At 37.8% G+C, this 20,244-nt stretch overlaps 1 protein-coding gene across 49 annotated transcripts in view; it reads left to right on the forward strand.

Annotated features, from left to right (window-relative positions):
* The window catches only part of ABI2 (abl interactor 2), a 99,319-nt gene that overhangs the window by 71,008 nt on the left and 8,067 nt on the right, over positions 1–20,244 (forward strand). For 5 of the 49 annotated variants that reach the window (XM_068966914.1, XM_068966913.1, XM_068966936.1 and 2 more), the window contains 4 exons: positions 1,698–1,822; positions 2,792–2,974; positions 6,793–6,951; positions 19,280–19,453. In XM_068966914.1, the coding sequence (XP_068823015.1) occupies positions 1,698–1,822; positions 2,792–2,974; positions 6,793–6,951; positions 19,280–19,453 (641 nt within the window). Of the gene's footprint in view, positions 1–811; positions 959–1,697; positions 1,823–2,791; positions 2,975–4,605; positions 4,631–6,792; positions 6,952–15,611; positions 15,699–19,279; positions 19,454–20,244 lie in introns of all 49 variants that reach the window. The other 44 variants (XM_068966899.1, XM_068966898.1, XM_068966922.1 and 41 more) reach the window with 28 other exon arrangements.

Consider the following 20,244-nt stretch of genomic DNA (forward strand, 5'->3'; position numbering starts at 1 on the left):
AGAATTAACTTAATAATTCCTAGTGTGCCAGTGTGCATCCTATTTCCTATATTTCCTTTCTTGATTTTGTCATTCTTTAAGAAGAACGTTTGAGTAAAAGAGAAGTATGCTAATGAAATACAGTCCATTCTGTACTTCAGAGTAAATAAGACAAAGGCTTAGGTTATCTGTTTTTTTTCTTCTCTCCCTTTTAAATGTTGAACTCTGAGGAGGGTAAGAGGTAAGAGCGATCATGGTGAAAGGTTAAGGAGGATGTGAAGTGAGAATGGAAGGAGAGGAGATTAAATTATGTATTTCTGTGTGTGGATGTAGTTTTATTTCTATGTACTTATTGCATAGAAAGAGAAATGAATTGTTAATGGTTGCTGTTGATCATCAGTGTGGGGGTTGTAGAGCCAGACTCTGTAGATTTATTTACCCTATCTTTGATCATTTTTGGTTAGGGAGAGAGGGGTGAGGAAGATAGATAGTGCATTTGTGAAGTGCAGTTGGGAGACTTTAATTTGAACTCATCTAAGAAGAGAGTCTGGGAAACATTGGCTTACCTGGGGGAGAAACTTCATGCTCTCAGAATGAATGAACAAAATTAGTTTAGGGAAATGAGGTCAAAGACTAAAAAAAAATAACAATATGCATCAAAGCCCTGATGCTGGAGAAGTGATACTTAAGGGAAGATGGAAATTGATAGCCGGGTTTTATTAAAACACATTTTACTACCTCTGAGTACAAATTGTATTTCACTACTGGCAACTCTGAATTTATTGTGCCGAGACTTGCTAATCACACGATACATACGCTCTTCTTTTTGTAGGCGGCACTCCCCCTATCGCACACTGGAGCCAGTGCGTCCTCCAGTGGTACCAAATGATTACGTACCTAGCCCAACCCGTAATATGGCTCCCTCGCAGCAGAGCCCTGTGAGGACAGCTTCTGTGAATCAAAGAAATCGAACTTACAGGTATTTTCTCTACCTCAGTGCAAAATGGGATGGTCACAGCACCATTATTTGTTCAGATAACTTCAGCTAAATCTCTCTCATTTTCCAAGCACTAAGTTCTTTTCCTCACACTACTCCCCCAAACCTCATCTGATTCCACCTCTCTCTCCTCATGTTCTTATGCAACTTTGAGCAGCCAGGAAGTTGAAAAAGGACAGACATCTCAAAGTGCAGACTTTTCTGCAAGACTGATAGTTATAGTTGACCTGAAAAAGAAAATCACTGACCAGATACGGGGAATTTCAAGTTGTTTTTTGGTGGTACTTTACAGATGAAAAACCATATGCAATAAAACATTAATATGGCATAATATGTCATGATATCATTACAAGTAAAACTGGACAAATAATTTGTTTAGGAAAACTGTTCTTATTATAAAGCTATTTCTTTAGACAGCCATTAAACTGGAATAAAAGAAAGTAACATTACTTTCATGTGTTGAGCCCCATCATTTATCCCTTATATTTATGGAGAAGTTTTGTTTTTCTCAATTTCTTTAATATATGCTTATCAAAAGGTGGCCAAAACAAGTTTCTTGAACTCAAGTTTTTTCCCTTCCTTTATAAAGAAATTCATCTCTGAAATGGAGGGCTTTTGATTACCATCTAGTAGCTGTATTCATTTCAGAACATTCTGGAGAATGCTGGTGATGTCTTCCTGTGCACAGATGCTCATGTTTCGGTGGCTCTTCTTTCTGTAGCAGCAGCGGGAGCAGTGGAGGAAGCCACCCGAGCAGCCGGAGCAGCAGTCGGGAGAACAGTGGAAGTGGGAGCGTGGGGGTCCCCATCGCTGTTCCTACTCCCTCTCCTCCCAGCGTCTTTCCAGGTAAGACATGAATCGTGCTTCGTCTTCAGCTGTCCTTTCTGAGTTTGTCCTTTCAGATACTAATTTAATACACTGAGCTTTCTTCATAATCAGGATTTTTTTCTCTTGAAGACTCTGTAAATGTTGAGAAATCTTACTGCATTCTGCTGTTTTTAACCAAATTATTTGTCAGTGTATGTTCACATACTTCTCTGTGGTTTGGTGTTATGTCTTCGGTGCTGTGTATTGGTTGGCACTTAGAGGTTGCACCTTGGAACGAGTGACATGTTTAACTCCCGCTGGTGTTATAACAGTGCAGTCTCGGTGTAAGGAATCATTGGTAACAAAGGATCGGGCAGATATAATTTCAACAGTTCAATCTAGTGGACTCTTGGAACTTGAGTTGCTGAAATGCACAGAAAAATGTACTTGTTTCATCTGAGGACACGAAACTTAGTTTTAAAAACCTGACACAGAAGACATAAAGATGGAAAACTATGTATTTAATTTACTTATAACAAAGAGATAATATCTTTTAAAAAATCATGAAAAAGAGGTTTGTATTTCTCTAAATTCTTTTTACCTGATTAGATATTTATGTCTGGAATGTTTGTTTTCTGATTTGTATGATTCAGAATGGAATACTGTTATTTTCTAGTGTGTTATCTTTAGCTTTGTATACTATTTACAGAATGTTATGTTAAAAACAACAACATAAAGGGGGCACTTTCTTCCAGTGTGTTGGCTATCAGGTAAAAAGGAATGCTTTTAATGAATTTAAAGATCTGGACATTATCCTTAGCATCTTGAGTTACTTGCTGTAAACCTCATAATCCTTTAACATAAGCTTCATTCCTTTTTAACACTCTCTTCTGTTCTTTGGTATTGATCAGCACTGAGTATCTAACACTGAGTTCTCCGGTGCCTGTTCTAATCCCGCCTGATGGAACTGCCTCATTAACGCTGCCTCTCACTCCTCTTTCCCCTCAGCCCCCGCTGGCTCTGCTGGTACTCCACCCCTTCCTGCTACTTCCGCATCTGCCCCCACCCCTCTTGTTCCTGCAACTGTCCCTTCTTCCACTGCCCCAGATGCTGCCGCGGGGGGAGCCCAGACCCTTGCTGATGGCTTCACTTCTCCGACTCCCCCTGTTGTCTCTTCCACTCCCCCTACAGGTGAGTATTGGCCTATTCCTTGCAGGCCGATTCAGTCGTCTGGCTCTGGCTCCTCTTACTTGGAACTCTGGCTTCATGTTTTTCATCTGTGCTTTGTATTAAAAATAAAAATCTGCAGAATAATGTACTAACTAGAAAATGGCACGTGACCGAAGAGTAGAATTTCCTGAGGAAATCAGAGTAAAGTTTCTCATTTTTCTAATGTGCTTGTGCTTGGTAGTTCAGTTGTGTCTGACTCTTTGGCGTGGACTGTAGCCCTGCCGGGTTCCTCTGTCCATGGGATTTCCCAGACGAGAATGCTGGAGCGGGTTGCCATTTCCTTCTCCAAGGGGATCTTCCTAAGCAGGGATTGAACCCACATCCTCCTGCATTGGCAGGTGGATTCTTCACCACGGAAGCACTGGGGAAGCCCAGTTAATTAAGTACATTGTGCTACTACTGTATCTAGGTGTTGAACGTTTTAAATGTTTTAAAACACATTTTAAAAAATTCATTTTAATTCACCCATTTTGGATGGTATGTTATGGCTTAGTTTCTATACCAGCACGGTTTAAGAAAAGCATCCTGTACTGGGGGTATTTAAACCTGAGCTGTCCTTTTGATTTACATACAGCTCTGTTAGGCCACTATAGCTAGTTAAATGTAAAAGTCCTGTTACGCTCGTACATCAGTGGAGTAAGGAATACATCTTGAAATCCGCTGTAGGCCTAGAAAGGACGAATCATCTCCACCTAGAGTCAGCATTATAATTTAATAACAGGTGCTGGTTCCTAGTCTGCACTGAGTCATTATCTATTATGAGTGAACAATAAGTTTTTTTTTTGAACAAAAAGCATAATTAATGCCTTAATAACAATTTATATAGTTTCTTTAATGTACTGTTTTTGAATCTCCAGATACTTCTCTTTATTAAGGTATAATTTATATGCAGTGAAATTCACCCTTTCTAGTGACTTCTTGGCGTTTTGACAAATGCATACAGCGATACGAGCACAGCTCCAGTGAAGGCGCACAGCAGCCCTGTCGCCCCCAGATCCCTCCTGCCCGCTTCGCAGTCAGTGCTTCCCCTTCCCTCATTTCACTCTTTGCCCCTGGTTTTTTTTCCCCCCCTCTAAAGTTTTGCCTTTGTAGTAATTTCACAAATGGAAGCATACGTAATGTACTCTTTTGAGTCTGGCTTTTTGGCACAGTGCATTTGAGATTTATCCATTATTACATGTTTTGTTATTTTGTTCCTTTTTTATTACTGAGTAGTGTTCTATTGAATGGATTTACCAGTTTGTTGGTTTGTTTACCCTTTTCCCAATTGAGGGACATTTGGATTATTTACAGTTTTGGATGATTATGAATAAAATTGCCAAATATAATTCGCACACAGACTTTTGTGTGAGCACAGGCTTTCATTTCATTTGGGTAAATAACTTAGGGAGTAGGATTACTGAGTTGTATGGTAAATGAATGCTTAACTTTATAAAAAATTGGATAGCTGTTTTCCGAAGTGACTGTATAGTTTTGCACGTCCACCAGCAGGGTGTAAGACTGCCAGTCACTCTGCACACTTGTTAGTGCAGGGTACTGCCATAATGGCCTCCCTGGTGGCTCAGATGGTAAAGAATCTGCCTGTAGTTCAGGAGCCCTGGGTTCAGTCCCTGGGTCAGGAAGATCCCCCGGAGAAGGGAATGGCCACTTACTCCAGTATTCTTGCCTAGAGAATTCCATGGACAGAGGAGCCTGGCGGGCTGTGTGATTGTCATTACATATATATATATATTTTTTTTTTTAATTCAGCCATCCTAATAGGTGTCTAATAGTTTATTGTGTGGTTTTGATTGACATTTCCCCAGTGAATGATGACATAGAACATCTTTTCCTGTGCTCAATTTGCCATCTGTTTATCTTTTTTGGCAAAATGTCTGTTCAAATGTTTTTGCCCCCCCACCTTTGTAATTGGTTTGTTTGTTTTCTCATTAAATTCGTATATATTCTGAATATGTCTGATTCATTTTGTGATTCGCAGAGTTTTTTTTCCATTCTGTGTCTCAGCTTTTCATTAATGGTGTCTTTTAAAGAGCAGACGTTCTTTATTTTGATGAAGTCCAGCTCATTGCTGTTTTCCCTTTTGTGCATTGTGCTTTTTGATGTTGTGTTTCCAGACTCTCTACGTAAGGTCAAAAAGAGCTTTGTCTTATTTTCTTCTAGAAGTTTTTAGTTTTAGGTTTTTTAGTTAGGGCTGTGGTAATTAAACTATAGTTTTGTTTTTCAACTCAAAGCAGAATAAATGCCCTTGTTAATGGTTTGAATAGAATCTTTATTATGTAATGTCTTTGGATCACTGAGGGCTTATAACATGGGAAATTTTAGGCTGGACCTAACTATATAAAATTCATAATGGTGTTTTCAGAGTTTTTAACTCAGTGATTCTAGGTTTAAGATGTTGCAGATTGATTCCTAAAATGCCAGTATTGTGTATCTGGTGATTCAAATGACAGAATATACCTTCTTACAGTTGTTTATTAGTTTACATGCTTTTACATTTTTACCATGGCTATGTAAACTTGACAGTGGATTCTGTTTAAGCTTGACTACTCAAGATTTTTATACAACAGAATTGAGTTTTAGGTTTTGATACGGTCATATATATGAAGAGTAAATGCTGTAGCAGCTCTTGAGTGCTTTTATAACGTTCTTTATATGAGTATCCATATGAATCCAAGTTTGATCGATTTTATAGCTCCTGTAGATCAGTTTTAGGCATGTAAAACCATTTGACAGTCATGGAAAAGATGAATTGTCAGCCTTTTCTCTTATCGCCTCTTCCCCTCCCTTCCTCCCTCGTCGTCTTTCCTTTGCCCTCCCTTCCACCTTTCATTCCCTCTCCTTTCTCTGGCCTCCTCCTCTCTCCCTCATTCTTCTCTCTGCTCCCCTCCCTTCTTCTCTTCTCTTGCCCTGCTCTCTCATGGGCGCTCCATGAGAGAGTACTTGATCTGTCTGTACAGTAGGCCCTTAGCTAATGATTTTAAGTTGGAGTGGAATCAAGATAAAATTTAAGAACTTGATTGCATTAGACGGTTGGATGGATTAGGAAGAGTGTCTTCCGTTTGCATTAGTTGTTGAAGTACTCTGAGCAAAATGTAGGGAAATTGCTGATAACTAGGAACAAGTTCCAGGATGATACTAAAATTAGATATATTTGATACAATTTTTGTATCTTAGCTTTTTTTCATAACTGTAACTTTTCTAAACTCTGAGACAAAATAACTTCAGAGAAGGATATTTTTGATTGGAAAATGTGATTCAGAATTATGTCACTTGACCTTTTGCTGAAATATTTTATGATTTCCTTTAAATAAATTGGTTTGCTACTTTGAATTTACTATTATTATTATTATTTTGGAATAAGATTGTGTGTCAAACATTTTTTCTTTTGCTTTCCTAAATGTTATTCTTACTTTTTTGAGCTTAGTTTTTGGTGTTTAATTGCTTGTGTTTGCAGAGGAAGTGAGCCATAAATTTTAATTGTGATGATTGTGAAACCCTGTCAAATTACTAATTTAATAAACTCACAATATTAATTAGTAATGTATTTAGATATAGCTTTTCCAAACCTAACCGTAGTTTTATTTACCTGCTTTCCTATTTTTTGCACTTTGATATACTGTCAACTGAGCAGTAACTGTCACTTTGCATTAATATTTGTCAGACAGCAGTTAAATCTTTTTATTTTTTAATAATCTTGGTGAGATTCAGGACTTATACCTAAAGTGTTTTATTGTCTGAGATAATTTTAATGACAAGTGTATGTTCTGTCTCTTTTCCAGGTCATCCTGTTCAGTTTTACAGCATGAATAGACCTGCTGCTCGCCATACACCCCCAACAATAGGGGGCTCCTTGCCCTATAGACGCCCTCCTTCCATCACTTCACAAACAAGCCTTCAGAATCAGATGAACGGAGGACCTTTTTATAGCCAGAACCCAGGTTAGACTTTCTTTTGCAGTCTATGGAATGTATCTAATTTAAAAATCTTCAATTACTGAGACAAAAAAACCTTTAATTGCAAATGACTAGTATATAGTTGATGAATAATATTATTTGTTGAATGAGTGGAAGAATGAATACAGGTTGGTGATATTGTATATCTTCCAGTTCTTTTGAAAAGTCAACATATGGTTTCCATATAGAGTTGTAGAAGTTAATTTTTCTGAATAGAATGTTTTTGAATGTGCTAGTGATTATTTGCTTTTTAAATTAATACTGTGGTAAACAGTGTTTCCTTCTTATTTAGTCAGATTTCATTAATTGCTATTCATACAGCAGTCAGATATCCTTGCTGTATGAATAGCAATTAATGAAATTTGAACATACATGAGCAGAGTTTACAAGTAGCAAAAGAAAAGGAAAATATTTTTGAAACTGCTTTGTGGTGGGCAGTTACACTTTCGTCTTCAGTTCTGCTACCAAACCTCTGATGGAACAACTGCGACTTGAGCAGACTGATCCGGGTGTAACAGTCATCTTTCAGTGGCATCATGTGTACAGAAGAGCTAAAATAGCACATGATTAACACTTAACAGTCATTTGTTTTACTTCTTCCCCAGAGAGGGTCAGAGCAAATATTATTCTCTGTGACTGCTGTGGACGTGTTATGTGAACTTGGTGTGTTTTTCTGGATTTTTGCCAAGAGACCAGTAAGCCCATGTGTGATCATCTCTAGTGTTATTCCATTTTGGATAAGCCCTGAATTATATGGATCGAAAATCTGTCTATGTTTTGGTGAAACCTTGTTATATCCTTTGGAGTCTTGCAGAACAAATTTGATCCTCCTTTTACATAAACGGATCTTAAAGAATACTTTTTTTGGTTTTTTAACCTCATTTGATTCTTATAACCATGTGATCATTTTCATCTGTATTTTACAGATGAGGAAACAGACTAAGTACTCAAGTTAGGATTTGAATTTAGGTCATCTGACTCTTAAGTTCCCTGTTATTTCCATTGTACTATCCTACCTACCTTAAGATTTAAAAAAATCTTTCTCTTACCCTCCCAAGGGTAGGGGGGTGGGAAGGAGGATGCCCACATCGTAATGTAAAAAGCTGTGAACAGTTTTTCATCTGTATCATCCTGGGAATAGTGCTTGGTAACTACTTGTTGAATGTGGAATCCTCTCATTGTTTTGGGTCCCTCTTGTAAATTAAATGCCACATTTATAGTCTAATCAGTGCACAGAGCAGCCTGGCAGTCTACAGTCCATAGGGTCACAAAGAGACACAGCTGAGCTAGTGACACTTAAATAGACATGTTCTTAAAAGAAATTTTACTAGATTATTTTGAGAAATATGCATGTGCAGTTTTAATGAGTCTTAAATAAGAGTAGTTGCTCTTTTTCTAATGTTTGACCAAATTAAAACCTATAATTAAAATTTAATTAATTTAAAATCCTTTGGGTTATTCTGTTTTTTAAAATTTTGCTTTCTTGAAGTGTAGTTGATTTACAGCGTCGGACTGGTTTCAGGTGTATGGCAAAGTGCTTCAGTTATACAGGTGTATATCTCTTACTTCTGTCTTTGATCACACTTAATGATTTTGGGTGTGCCATTCTTTTTAACTCATTTTGAACTCCGTTTTGGCAGATACACCTGTCTTTTCTTACGTTCTACTTTTAAATTGTGTTCCAAACCCATATTTGTACAGATGCTATTTTGTACCTAAATGCATATTTCATTTTTAAATTGTAATTGGTTAGATATGGCCTGTTTCATAGTTCTGCTAAAGATAAGCTCTCTCCCTGACCCTTTTGGAAGTCTAGACAGTTATTGCTTATGGCGTTTATGCCCTTCTTTACCCTTACATAGAGTTTTAAAAGAATAGTGTCAATCCAGAATGGGCTGATTCCATAATGGAACTGGGAGATGCATCATTATTACAGCTTGGGACCAAGTATACATGATATTCAGAAAGTATATTATAGGGGTATTTCATGCTATGTAAATGTACATACCAATATACTGGTCCCATGAGAACCATCCTGGTGGAATTTATTTGAAGCTTATTTAAGTATATATTTAAATATATTTTAAATACGTATTTTAACACTTCTTTGTAAATCTGATTTTGCATATATTTTGAAAGTATATGTTAAAGTAGAAAAATAACCGACTCTAAGGAATGAGTGTTAATGAAAGTATTTTTCACACTCATGGGAAGTATAAAGTGAATTGAGATTTTTGAGCCCTCAGCATAATGTGTGAGGCAATTTAGTTAGTTTTTATGCACTTCTCTTGATAAGTTCTGCCTTTCTTCTCCAGGAATTTGGTATTTGTTTAAAGAGGATGACTACAACTTTGTTAGTTGAGTAATTAGTGCCTTTTTCTAAACTAAAAACGTTTTTAATTAAATTATGTTCTTTGAAACCCTTTTTGCAAGACTTAGTGCTTTGTAAGCCAGTATTCTAAGGCTGTTAGATGCACTTTCATTTTATCTGCTTTAGACTATTATGTAAGTCTCATATTATTCCCACTTGTCTAAAACGGTCCTTGTTTTTTATATTTAGAATGAGAAAATTTGTTGTGTTTTCTTAAGTAGCTAATTACCTGATTTAACAAAATGATCCCAGGTTTGTGTTTTATGAGCGTATTTTTCGCAGCTGGAGGCTTGACATGGCTTTGTGCCTCTGAGGAAGTGAGCTGCCAGGCAAGGATTCATGTGAATGTAAATTCAGTGAGGTTTTCTGTGCAACGTTAAGTCTAACAGCACTGCTACTATATTTGGTTTGAGTTTGAAATGGCATTGTAACAGAGGAATGAAAACATGGAACCCCTGATATGCAGTGCCAAGTTCTCGAAGCACAGTAATTGTTTTCTAATGGGATTATTTCAGAAACAAGTTAATGAAAGGAACACTTTAATCAGGACATAACTGAATCCTATGTGGTTCTTATTGTTTCTTAATCTAATCCAGACAAGGAAAGAAGAATATTAGTTTATCATTCATCTTGTCGTCATCAAGAGAGGCATTGAAACAACTAGGGTTAATCACCAGTTTTAACAGTTTCTGCCTTCAATATAAATATGAAGCACTTTGGTGGTAAAGAAGAATATACATGTATGTTTGTACTTGTACATCTGTATATGTTAACCTACTTTGGTAAGTGCCTTAGTTTGGGCTGCTATGACAAAGTTCCATAGGGTGGGTAGCTTATAAACCAGAGATTTGTTGCTTACAGTTCTGAGGCTGAAAGCCAGAGATCGGTGCCAACATGGCTGAGCTCTGGTGAGAGCCCTCTTCATGTTGTAGGCTGCTGTCTTGTATCCTTGTTGTTTAGTTGCAAAGTCATGGTTGACTCTTTGGCAGCCCCGTGGCCTGTAGCCTGCCAAGCTCCTCTGTCCATGGGATTTTCCAGGCAGTACTGGAGTGGGTTATCATTTCCTTCTCCAGGGGGTCTTCTGACCCATGTCTCCTGCACTGGGAGGCAGATTCTTTACTCCTGAGCCACCCTGGGAAACCTATTGTATCCTTAAATGGCAGAAAAAGAAAGAGAGCTCTCTTGGGGGTTTTGTTTTTTGTTTGTTTGGGCAATGCCTTTTAACAGTATTTTTAAATATAATTTTTTGGGCCTATCTTTCACCCAGTGTTTATACCTCCCACTCCCCAATCCCCATATTGTACCCCCTCCTGATAGCCACTGGTTTGTTCTCTGTATCTGTGAATCTGCTTCTTTTCTGCTATATTCACTAATTTGTTGTATTTTTTAGTTTCCACTTAAAAGTGATATCATACAGTATTTGTCTTTCTCTGTCTGACTTGTTTCACTTTAGTATAATGCCCTCTAACTCCATCCATGTTGCTGCAAATGGCAAAATTTGTTCCTTTTAGTATCCCGTGTGTGGAACACCTCCCTAAATTCCCACATCCTTATACCATCATGTTGGAGGTTAGGATTTCATATGAATTTTGGGGAGATACATTCAGTCCTTAAAAATGGGAAATCAGTAATGTGGTGTTTTAAGTACTAAAGTGAAAGTGGAGTCGTAAAAGAGATCTTACATTTTACCATTCATATTATAACAAAGACTAAAAAAATCTAATCCATAAAGTGGAATGTTGGCTCCAAGCAACGTGACTGTGTATAATTATGTGAGAAAGGAATTTCTGAATGAGTATGGTGTTTTATATAGGGAAGATGTCAGGCTTCCCTGAATATTATTATAAATAATTAAAAAAAAACATTGAGAAAGCGGTGTTGGGTTGGTGGTATCGTAAAAGAAAAGCCATAACACATCTTCTCTAAATGATAATTAACTTACAGCTTTACTATAAATCTCCAGAAAAATACACATGTGGGAGGAGGGATTAGCAAAGTATAAGCAAAGAGCCGCATCCAGAGGCTATTTTTGAATCCTCATTTTCGGCAGTCTTTAGTGTCTGTCAGTGATGCTTACTCTAGGGAGAACAAAAAAGCAAGGAAAAACTGAAAAATCTAAGTATATTATCAGACGAATCAGTAAACCAAATAGACCCTTTTCATCATTAAAAATACAAGCTGTGTTTTTAAATTACGTGGATTAATTTGCTGCTTTTTCTTGGCGTAATATCATTGTTTTCTCATTTGAAAAGGAATAACAAAAATGATAGAATTCATTTAACTCTTCTGAGACTACAGGAGTGATAGTTATTTGCAACCATATTCTTTTCCATCAAAAAAGCTCTTCTCACTGAGTATAGTTAGGTTCACTTTTAAATATTCCTAAGCAATACTCCTATCCATGTTTAGAAAACATTTCCCTTTGAAAATGATAACATTATCTCTGTCACTGGAATGTAAAATATTAGCAACTGAACTTGAATGGACTATCAAATGGATGGCCTCTAAAGATGATATCTTTAATGGTTTTAGAAATAGTATTTAGAGTGGTCATTTTGTCTAATTTTCTTATAGTATTTAGAAAGCTGTAAAACACACACACAAAAAACAATGTAATAGTCTCATTTTTCTTCAAAACTCCTTTTACCTTTTAACACACTAAGCCTCAGAGATGTTCCATGATGCTGTGAATAATCAGGAAGATCATGCTTAGCAGTTCTGTATATTTCATCAGCACAGGCTCATCCTCTAAGTTTGGTTTGCCTTACCTTTTATATCTACATATTGCTCAGTGCACATAAGCTATAGTTTTTATAGCTGTTCTACCTAAGATCGCTCTATAAACTCCAGTGTCTTCTTGAGCCTTTGTCTTCATATTAACTTCATTGTTGTGTGATGTGAACATAATATTACTGAATCTAGGTGTGGAGATCTTTTGGTGATTATAGGGAAAGGGTTGTTGTGTGAGGAATCAAACAGAGAGAATGGAAACAAACTGATAGTTGCTTTTTGCTCTTGCCTGTTCATGAGCTACTTGGCCTAGAACTGAATATTGCAAACAGTTGTTCACATCAAAATCCAGCTTAAATTCACCTAAAATAGTTCATTTTCAATTCAGGAAGATAAATCTAGTCTAAAGTAGGATCTTCTGGTTCACGGGTTTTCTGAGGAAATCTTGCTGACCAGAGAGAAAATGCTGTGGTAACTAATTTGGATCATCATGTAAAAAGTTTGCCTTGGGCAAAAAAAGAATTTGGGGCAACATTTGTAAGCTCCATTTGAAACTGAATTTTTTTAACATGCCTTGGACTGGCTTTGAAAAAACCTAACTTGTTCTGTTGTAAAGTAATTCCATTTAAGGAAGATCTGGGATTAGTTTTTACCTGGGCTGCTGTTGGTGGACGTCCCTAAAAAGACCACTGTAGTTTCAAGTTTTCACTTTCAGAACTAGAAAAGAAAAAAGTCATTAAAAAAAACAAAAAACAATATACATACAAAAAGTCTGTTCTAAGTTAGGTGTCTAATCATTCTTTTTTAGCTCAATACTAGGTTGTTTTCTTTTTTCTTTCTTTTTTAAATGGTAAAGACTGAAGTGGGAAGTTTCCTACTTTTCCGTTACAGGTGGGGTGGCATTGGTGCCAACAGGCAAGAGAGAATTCCATCTTATTTGAATGAGCATACGCGCTTTTCTAGCGCAGCCGGCCTCTGCTGCTGTTTCTCAGTTTTACCTGCTTCGTCTCCGCCACCTCTCCGCTCACTGTTTTCTCTTATCCCAAGTTTGGAAACAGTATTGTGAACATATCAGCAATTGGTCTAGGCCTCTAAGAGTGGGAGACAGACACCCAACTTAAGGGTTTGCTGCCAAGAAGTATAAAAAACATATCCAAAAGGTATCTTTTAAAGAAAGTTGCCGATTTCTAGGGTTACTTGACTCCGTCCCTTAAATCTGGGCTGTTCTTCAGAATCACATGGGTAACTCTGGTCCGCACAGTATGTGTACATGTCTTGCCTGCAGTTACCCACAGCACAGCTGTTCTTCCTCCTAACTGCTACCACCTTTGCACCTGTGATGGTTTCTACAAATTCAACCCAGACTTTCCAGTTGCCTCCCATGTTTATGCTTAAGTTACTTTCATACATCTTATTTATCGTGTCATTATTTCTTCCTGACTTTTCTTTCCCTGTACTTACAGCCTACTTCATTCTCTGTACTACTCACCAACATTAATGTGGTTAATGGCACCTCTGCCTTCATAGTTAAGAAGGAAAAAAAATCTAAGAATATCTTCAGCTGTTTCCTTCATGGGGTACCTAAATCCTTAGTTACCAAATACTCTTTTTGTCCCCACTGTTACTAAGTTCTGTCTTTTTCTTTCTGCTTCTGTTACCTTGATTTTTGTGTTCCAGGCCTTGAGTTAGACTTCCTATATACCTTTTTTTTTCTTTTTAATCTTTGTAGTTACACTGTAAAGTAGGTTGCATTATATCTTTCATTTCACATTTATGGTTTAAATTTGAAAAAGTTAAATAACTTGCTGCTCCAATAGCAAGGAAATAGCAAATCAGGTTTCTGATGTTAGGTGACTTTATTTATTTGGCTGCACCTTGAGGCATGTGGGATCTTGTGTGTTGCGCATGCTAAATTGCTCAGTCATGTCTGACTCTTTGTGACCCCATGTACTGCAGCCCACCAGGCTCCTCTGTCCGTGGTATTTTCCAGGCAAGAAAATTTACTAGAGTGGGTTCCCATTTCCTTTTCCGGGGGATCTTCCCAACCCAGGGATGGAACCTGGATCTCTACTGCATTGGCAGGCAGGTTCTTTCCCACTAGCGCCGCCTAGGATGTGGGATCTTAGTTCCCTGATAACCTGATAACCTGTACTCTTCAGCAGAAGCTCAGCCTTAACCCCTGGACTGCCAGAGAAGACCTGCTAGGTGACTTTGAAGTCCCAAGCTGTTTCCACTAAGCACTCTTTCACCTACCATTTAAGATTCCTCCCTGTTCCATATCCACCTGTTCGTCTTTGTAGTTTTGTACTTTCTCTCTCAGGCATCTTATGCCAGCCATATGGAAATACTTACGGTTTGTAACCTGGTCATGCTGCTTGATACCTCAAAGCCTTTGCCCCTCACTTGGTTCTCAGCTTGTCTTTCTCAACCCTTGTCTGCTTGTTGAGCTCCTTTTATTCTGGTACCTGCCCAGAGGTTATTTCTGTGTAGCGCTCACCCCTGCCCAAACCCTGGCCCCACCATAACGCCACGCCATCACCACTGCCTCTTCTACCTCCGCCACCTGCAGGGAATTGCTGCAAGTATTGTTGGCTTGGGGCTGTTATTTTACCTCACATTCCCAACTAGAATGTGATTTTTTTTTTTTGAGGGCAGTGAGTCTTACTTATCTTTTTAGTTTTATTAGTCTTACCTGTGATTTGAAGCTCATAAAGGTGTTCTCTCTTTATAAGAAAATGCACATAATACTGTTTACTCAATCTGAGGGAAACCCTAATTGTGGAGTTAATCTTGGGAAGTTGTTTGACATGTACCTGGCTTCTCTGTATATTTACCTAGATTAAACGTTTGTTGAAGACTCGTGAGTGCTAGATGCTTACCAGATGTTTAAGAGGGAAAGACAACTTTGTGGGGAAAGGAATGGTTTGAATGAGGCGAGCATTTTTCTGTAGGGTCACGGTGAAAATGCCCCTGAAATAGGTGGTATGAATTGGGATTGTGGGAAAATGTAAAGATACAAACCTGACTCACAGAGAATGGCTTTGATATTGGTCTCTTAGCAGAGTGCTTGCCCCTTAATGGGAAGTAAGTAAATATTTGTTTAAGTACCAATTAATTTTTCCTGTTTAATGAAGTAATGAAAAGTATGAAATTAGGAGGCTGGCACGTAATGGTCTTTTTTCCCTTGTATTGATGAACATTTAAACTTGTAACTTCCACGGTAAAATTTGGAAAACCAAACTACTCATGGTAATCTGAAGAAATTCTTTTTTTGGAAAGACATGCTATTGTATGAAAAGACAGTTTGTCATTGTATCTTAGAATAGATGGGTATATATAAATGCTTCCTGTTGTAAGCTTTTAAAACTTCCCTAACACTTTGTTTTGTGTTAATGACGTATCTCTCAAAAGAGCGCCTTAAGACTGCTTGTAAAATGGTGATCACAGTGGTTCCCCCATGTATGTTTGTTTTATTGTGTTATCCTTTCCTTTTAATGTGACTTGCCCTTACCCCTTATCCTCCACACCTTTTTTGTTTTTGCAGTATCTCTTGCTCCTCCTCCTCCCTCCATCCTACAGGTAACTCCTCAGTTACCTTTAATGGGATTTGTGGCCAGAGTCCAAGAAAATAGTAAGTTTATGTCTTCTTTATGCTGTAGATCAGATTATAGGTGTGAAATGTCATCTATATATGATTGGCTGAATAGTCGTTCATTCACCAGTATGTCAGATATTTGATTATTATGAACAAGTCACTCACTGTATGAGCCACTAGTGTGGATGATAAAATAACGAAGATGAAATTCTCTACTTTCAAACAGCTTGAAGTCTGCTAGTGAAGATAAGACAAACATAAAATAAGGCATGTGTGAAAAGAGAAATCACATCTAATTGAGGAGATGCTCTTTAGTTACCAGGCAGCCCACCTTTTTCTCTCTGGATTGCTCAGACACTTAGTCTGTCACTGGAGTTTTAGGGTTTTGTGGCTGGCCTGAGAATCTTTCTCCAGTCCTGTGATTCCAGGTGTAAAGATGAGCCATGCCATGGCGGGTCCCAGAGAACCAAATTGTCAGCCTGTCTCCTAAGATGCCGCATAGATTGGCAAGGTATTTAAGTTGGCCTGTGGTCTGGTGTTGAGTGATGCAGGAACAGATAACTAATTTTATTGACAGGCTGAGTTTTCCTCTAGGGAAGCATTAAAATGGAAGCACAGGAGACTGATATCTACAAAGCAGGAGACCTGGGTCAGCGTTCAGTGAGGAGCTGCTGTTACAGGGACCAGTGAGCACGGTCTGCATGATAGCTGAGTTCTCTTCTTGCGAGCAGTCTATGTAGGAGGCACGGCACAATTGAAAGGCTGCACAATGGCTGTGAAATCTGAACTAGGGGAGTTATGCTCATAAAAGAGATAACGTCATCAGGCTGATGCAGCCCAGTGCCTACATCTCATAACAGGGATGGCCTCGCCAGTGGGACAGAAACACTTGCATTCTGTTGCTTAAGACTCCTGCTCCTTTGGAAACGAGCATTGCCAGTGCTAGAATGGAAGCTCTGTGAGAGCAGGGATTTTTGCTTGTTTCCTTCACTGGCATTTAGAAAAGCATCTGACACATAGCAGACACTTTTAGTTCCTTTTTTGTGTGTGTGCTTCCACAGCTAACTAAATGCCCCCTTTTTGTCGATACGTTTCTTTCTTGTATTTTAACTGGTTATAATCCAGTCGTATTGGCCTGAGGGCTCAGTTCTCTTTCGGGTACCTTTGCATCTCTGTTTGCTGATTTCTGAAAATAGTCTGTTTTACTTCTGTTTATTGGATGGTACCCATGAGCACCTCCAGTACTTCCCACAGTGTGAATACCTTTTAGATGATCTTTTCTCATTTCCTTTATAGTTGTATACATTTTCTCACCTACAAAATGTATACAAACAAGAGACTCTGTATATAAGGTGAGCCCTGACTAATTTTATAGACATAGCAGGACTTAGACATTCAAATGGATGTTGTCTTCTTCAAAACATTCACCTTGGAAAGATATATACCTAATCTTTTGGAGTTATCTTTATAGTTTTCAAGTACATTATTTTGAAGATACTCTCTGATAGCAGATATTTATATTGTTTGATGTTTGGAAGAAGTCTGGGATTATTTGGAACCAGTTATACTGGGCTAAGCAGTACAGCTATAATCTTGTTCTTAAACCTTTCTCTGGCTCCCATTGCTCTTTGGAGAGAGGTCAGACTGTTACAAGACCCTTTCTGCTTAGTACTCCTCAGCTTCCTCAGGTGTCTTTCTACTGAACTTTGATCAGCTCTTTTGAAGGGTTCCTACTTTCTTACCTTTGTTTTTGTTACATCTGACATGAACTATCTACCCCCACCTTGGGCCATTAACCTTACTCATCCTTCAGGTTCCAGGAAGCCTTTCCTGACCCACATCAGAGATTTGGTCTATTGCTGTTTTCCATGACAACGTGAAGCACTGACCGCACGTAACTGTAAATGGAAGCTTGGTTGCCCATGTCTCCATGACTTTTGCTCACTGCTGTATTCTCAGTGCTGAGCATAATAGCTGGCCATAGTAGGCTTACAGTTGATGTTTCTGAATGGATAATGAAGCATGACTTTAAAGTTATTGAATTGATCTCATCTCATCATAGTGTAGCTTTTAAGATAAGAGGCATTGGAGTTCCAATTCCTGCTCTTCCACTTACTGTAGGAGTACTTGATCTTGGAAAGCCAGATTCCACATCCATAAAATGAAGATTAAAAACACCATCTCCCAAGGTAAAGATTAAAATAAAGATTAAATGAATAATGTATTGTGAAGTGCTGAGTAATTGGAAGATTTTAACTAAAAGATAGTAGCATATGTTAGTTTTATTACACTGACTGAGGCAGTTTTAAGAGAAAGGGAGCAGTGGCAGCATCTTTGAGTAATTTTCTGGTATAATTTCTCAAGGTGATTGTTTTGAAAGGCAAAGTTCTTTGGATTCTTGTTTCTGTGCATTTGTTTAATCACCTTACCTTATAAATGCAACTAGGACATATCATTGATTCTTACCATAACCACATGTAATTTGTCCATTAAGTATATGCAAAAATCATGTACCTATATTTTTTATTTACTAAAAATCCCATTAGAACTAAAATGATTATTCTTACTGAGTAAAGAAAGTTTTGAGATTCATAATGTAGACAGGTCATGATACAGAGTGGCACTGCAGATTGGAAGAACACTGGAGCACAACAGAGTATGATGTGGATATGGCTGATCTTCATATTTTAAAACCCATTTGACTTAAAATCCATCTAATCCGATCCCTCAGCTTAGATAAAAGAGAGAAAATAAAGACGATTGCTTAGAGAATTTCATGGAAATAGTACTGGTATTTCAGAAATAAGCATTAATACTGTTCATTAAAATTGGACCGCTGATTGAATAAATGCAGCTTCATTTGGTTTATTTTGTTAAGCTAAGCTCAAATATGTACTCAGCATTTTGAAAGGCTTGGGTTCCCAGAGTTTGGAGATGATCTTTTAGACATTTCTGCATTCTGATACTTGAACTGTGGATGCAGATTTCTATAAGAACACAATTCAAATATTTTAAATCACTGGGTCATAAGTTAGTCTGAATTACTTGAAATTCTGTACATATAAAATGAAACAGACACAAATATCTTCATGGATGAAGTTACCCAGAGATGTTTGTGATTTCCACCCCACTAATTTGGTAAAAATAAAATAAGGAAATTCATTGAGAGGAATGTGGCAGATTATTAAAATTTGTTCACTGGACTCATTATAATTTGTTATAAATGGAATATGGTTAAACTATCTAAATTACTAATATTTCTGGTAACCATGCCTCCTTGGATATAATGTAAAGCCTAACTATATTGTACTGATCTTTCTTTGAAAGAATGTATTATGTATTAGCATAAACAGAGTCCAGAAGCTTAGTTAATAATAATCATCATTTTGGCTATTCTTTATTCGCCATCCATCAGCACTAACCCAAAGGGAGGAGGAAGTCAGACTTGGAGATTTGACACAGTGTAGCTGGTAGGGACACTTCTCTTGCCTACTCATTGTTTTTTGAGATGATTATTTTCAGGTCTGGGTTTATATTCCATGAACATAGGCGCTTGGATAGGAAACAGTGAACTTTGCACCATGTGTCATTTTGTTACCAGCTGGATACATTCTTAGTTTCAGATGCACCACCTCCACCGCCACCTGTGGAAGAACCAGTCTTTGATGAATCCCCGCCACCGCCACCTCCCCCAGAAGATTACGAAGAGGAAGAGGCAGCCGTGGTTGAGTACAGTGATCCTTACGCTGAAGAGGACCCACCGTGGGCCCCAAGGTCTTACTTGGAAAAGGGTAAGTTTCAGAGGAACGTCTGGAACAATGGGAAGAAACCTCTGTGTACATATAAGAGCCTGTGTATTTTAATTAATTTCATTTACAAGGTTCAATGTATTGAAGGTCACACTAGTAAAATTTCTGTGACTGATTTTTTGGTTGATTATATAACTTTTCATGTTGAACGTGCTTTTTATGAATGGTTTCTGTAAGGCAAAAATTTAAAAAAGATAGGGTTTTTTTGGAATGACTCAGGAAAGACTGATTTTTTTCAAATTATTTTATTCCTGCTCCCATGCTTTAAAGCATTCTTTTGTGGTATCTTATACCAGAAATATCTCCATATGAAACTTTATTCCAGAAAATAATGGTTTCTCAGTTTCTTTGTCAAGTAGTTGTTTGGCATTTCTTTGGATGAAAAGTTCTCTGAATGCATCAGCTATCCATCATATGGCAGTTTGGGGACAGAGGCTTCCAGGTTTCATCATGACTGGTCAGCTCAGGAGAAGTGTGTGCTGTCTCAGAAATTTTCTGGTAAGGAAATTAAAGCCACTAGCGTACTGGGTTTCAAAAGTGACTGCACATTAGAATCACCTGGGAGCTTGTATTAACAAGTAGTGGATTTCCACTTCTGGCTGAGATGGAGCAACAGTAATCAGATTTACCCTTCCTCCTAAAAACAATTGAGAATGAATCCAGGAAAAAAATATAAAAGATAATAGTTTTCAGACATTGGATAACAAATATTGGTGGACTGTGATCCCAGAAAGAAGGAACTCAAACATGGTGTGAGCCTTTACTTGTCCTAG

This window comes from Capricornis sumatraensis, chromosome 3, assembly GCF_032405125.1.
Source record: "Capricornis sumatraensis isolate serow.1 chromosome 3, serow.2, whole genome shotgun sequence".
In the NCBI taxonomy this organism is placed as follows: Eukaryota; Metazoa; Chordata; class Mammalia; order Artiodactyla; family Bovidae; genus Capricornis; species Capricornis sumatraensis.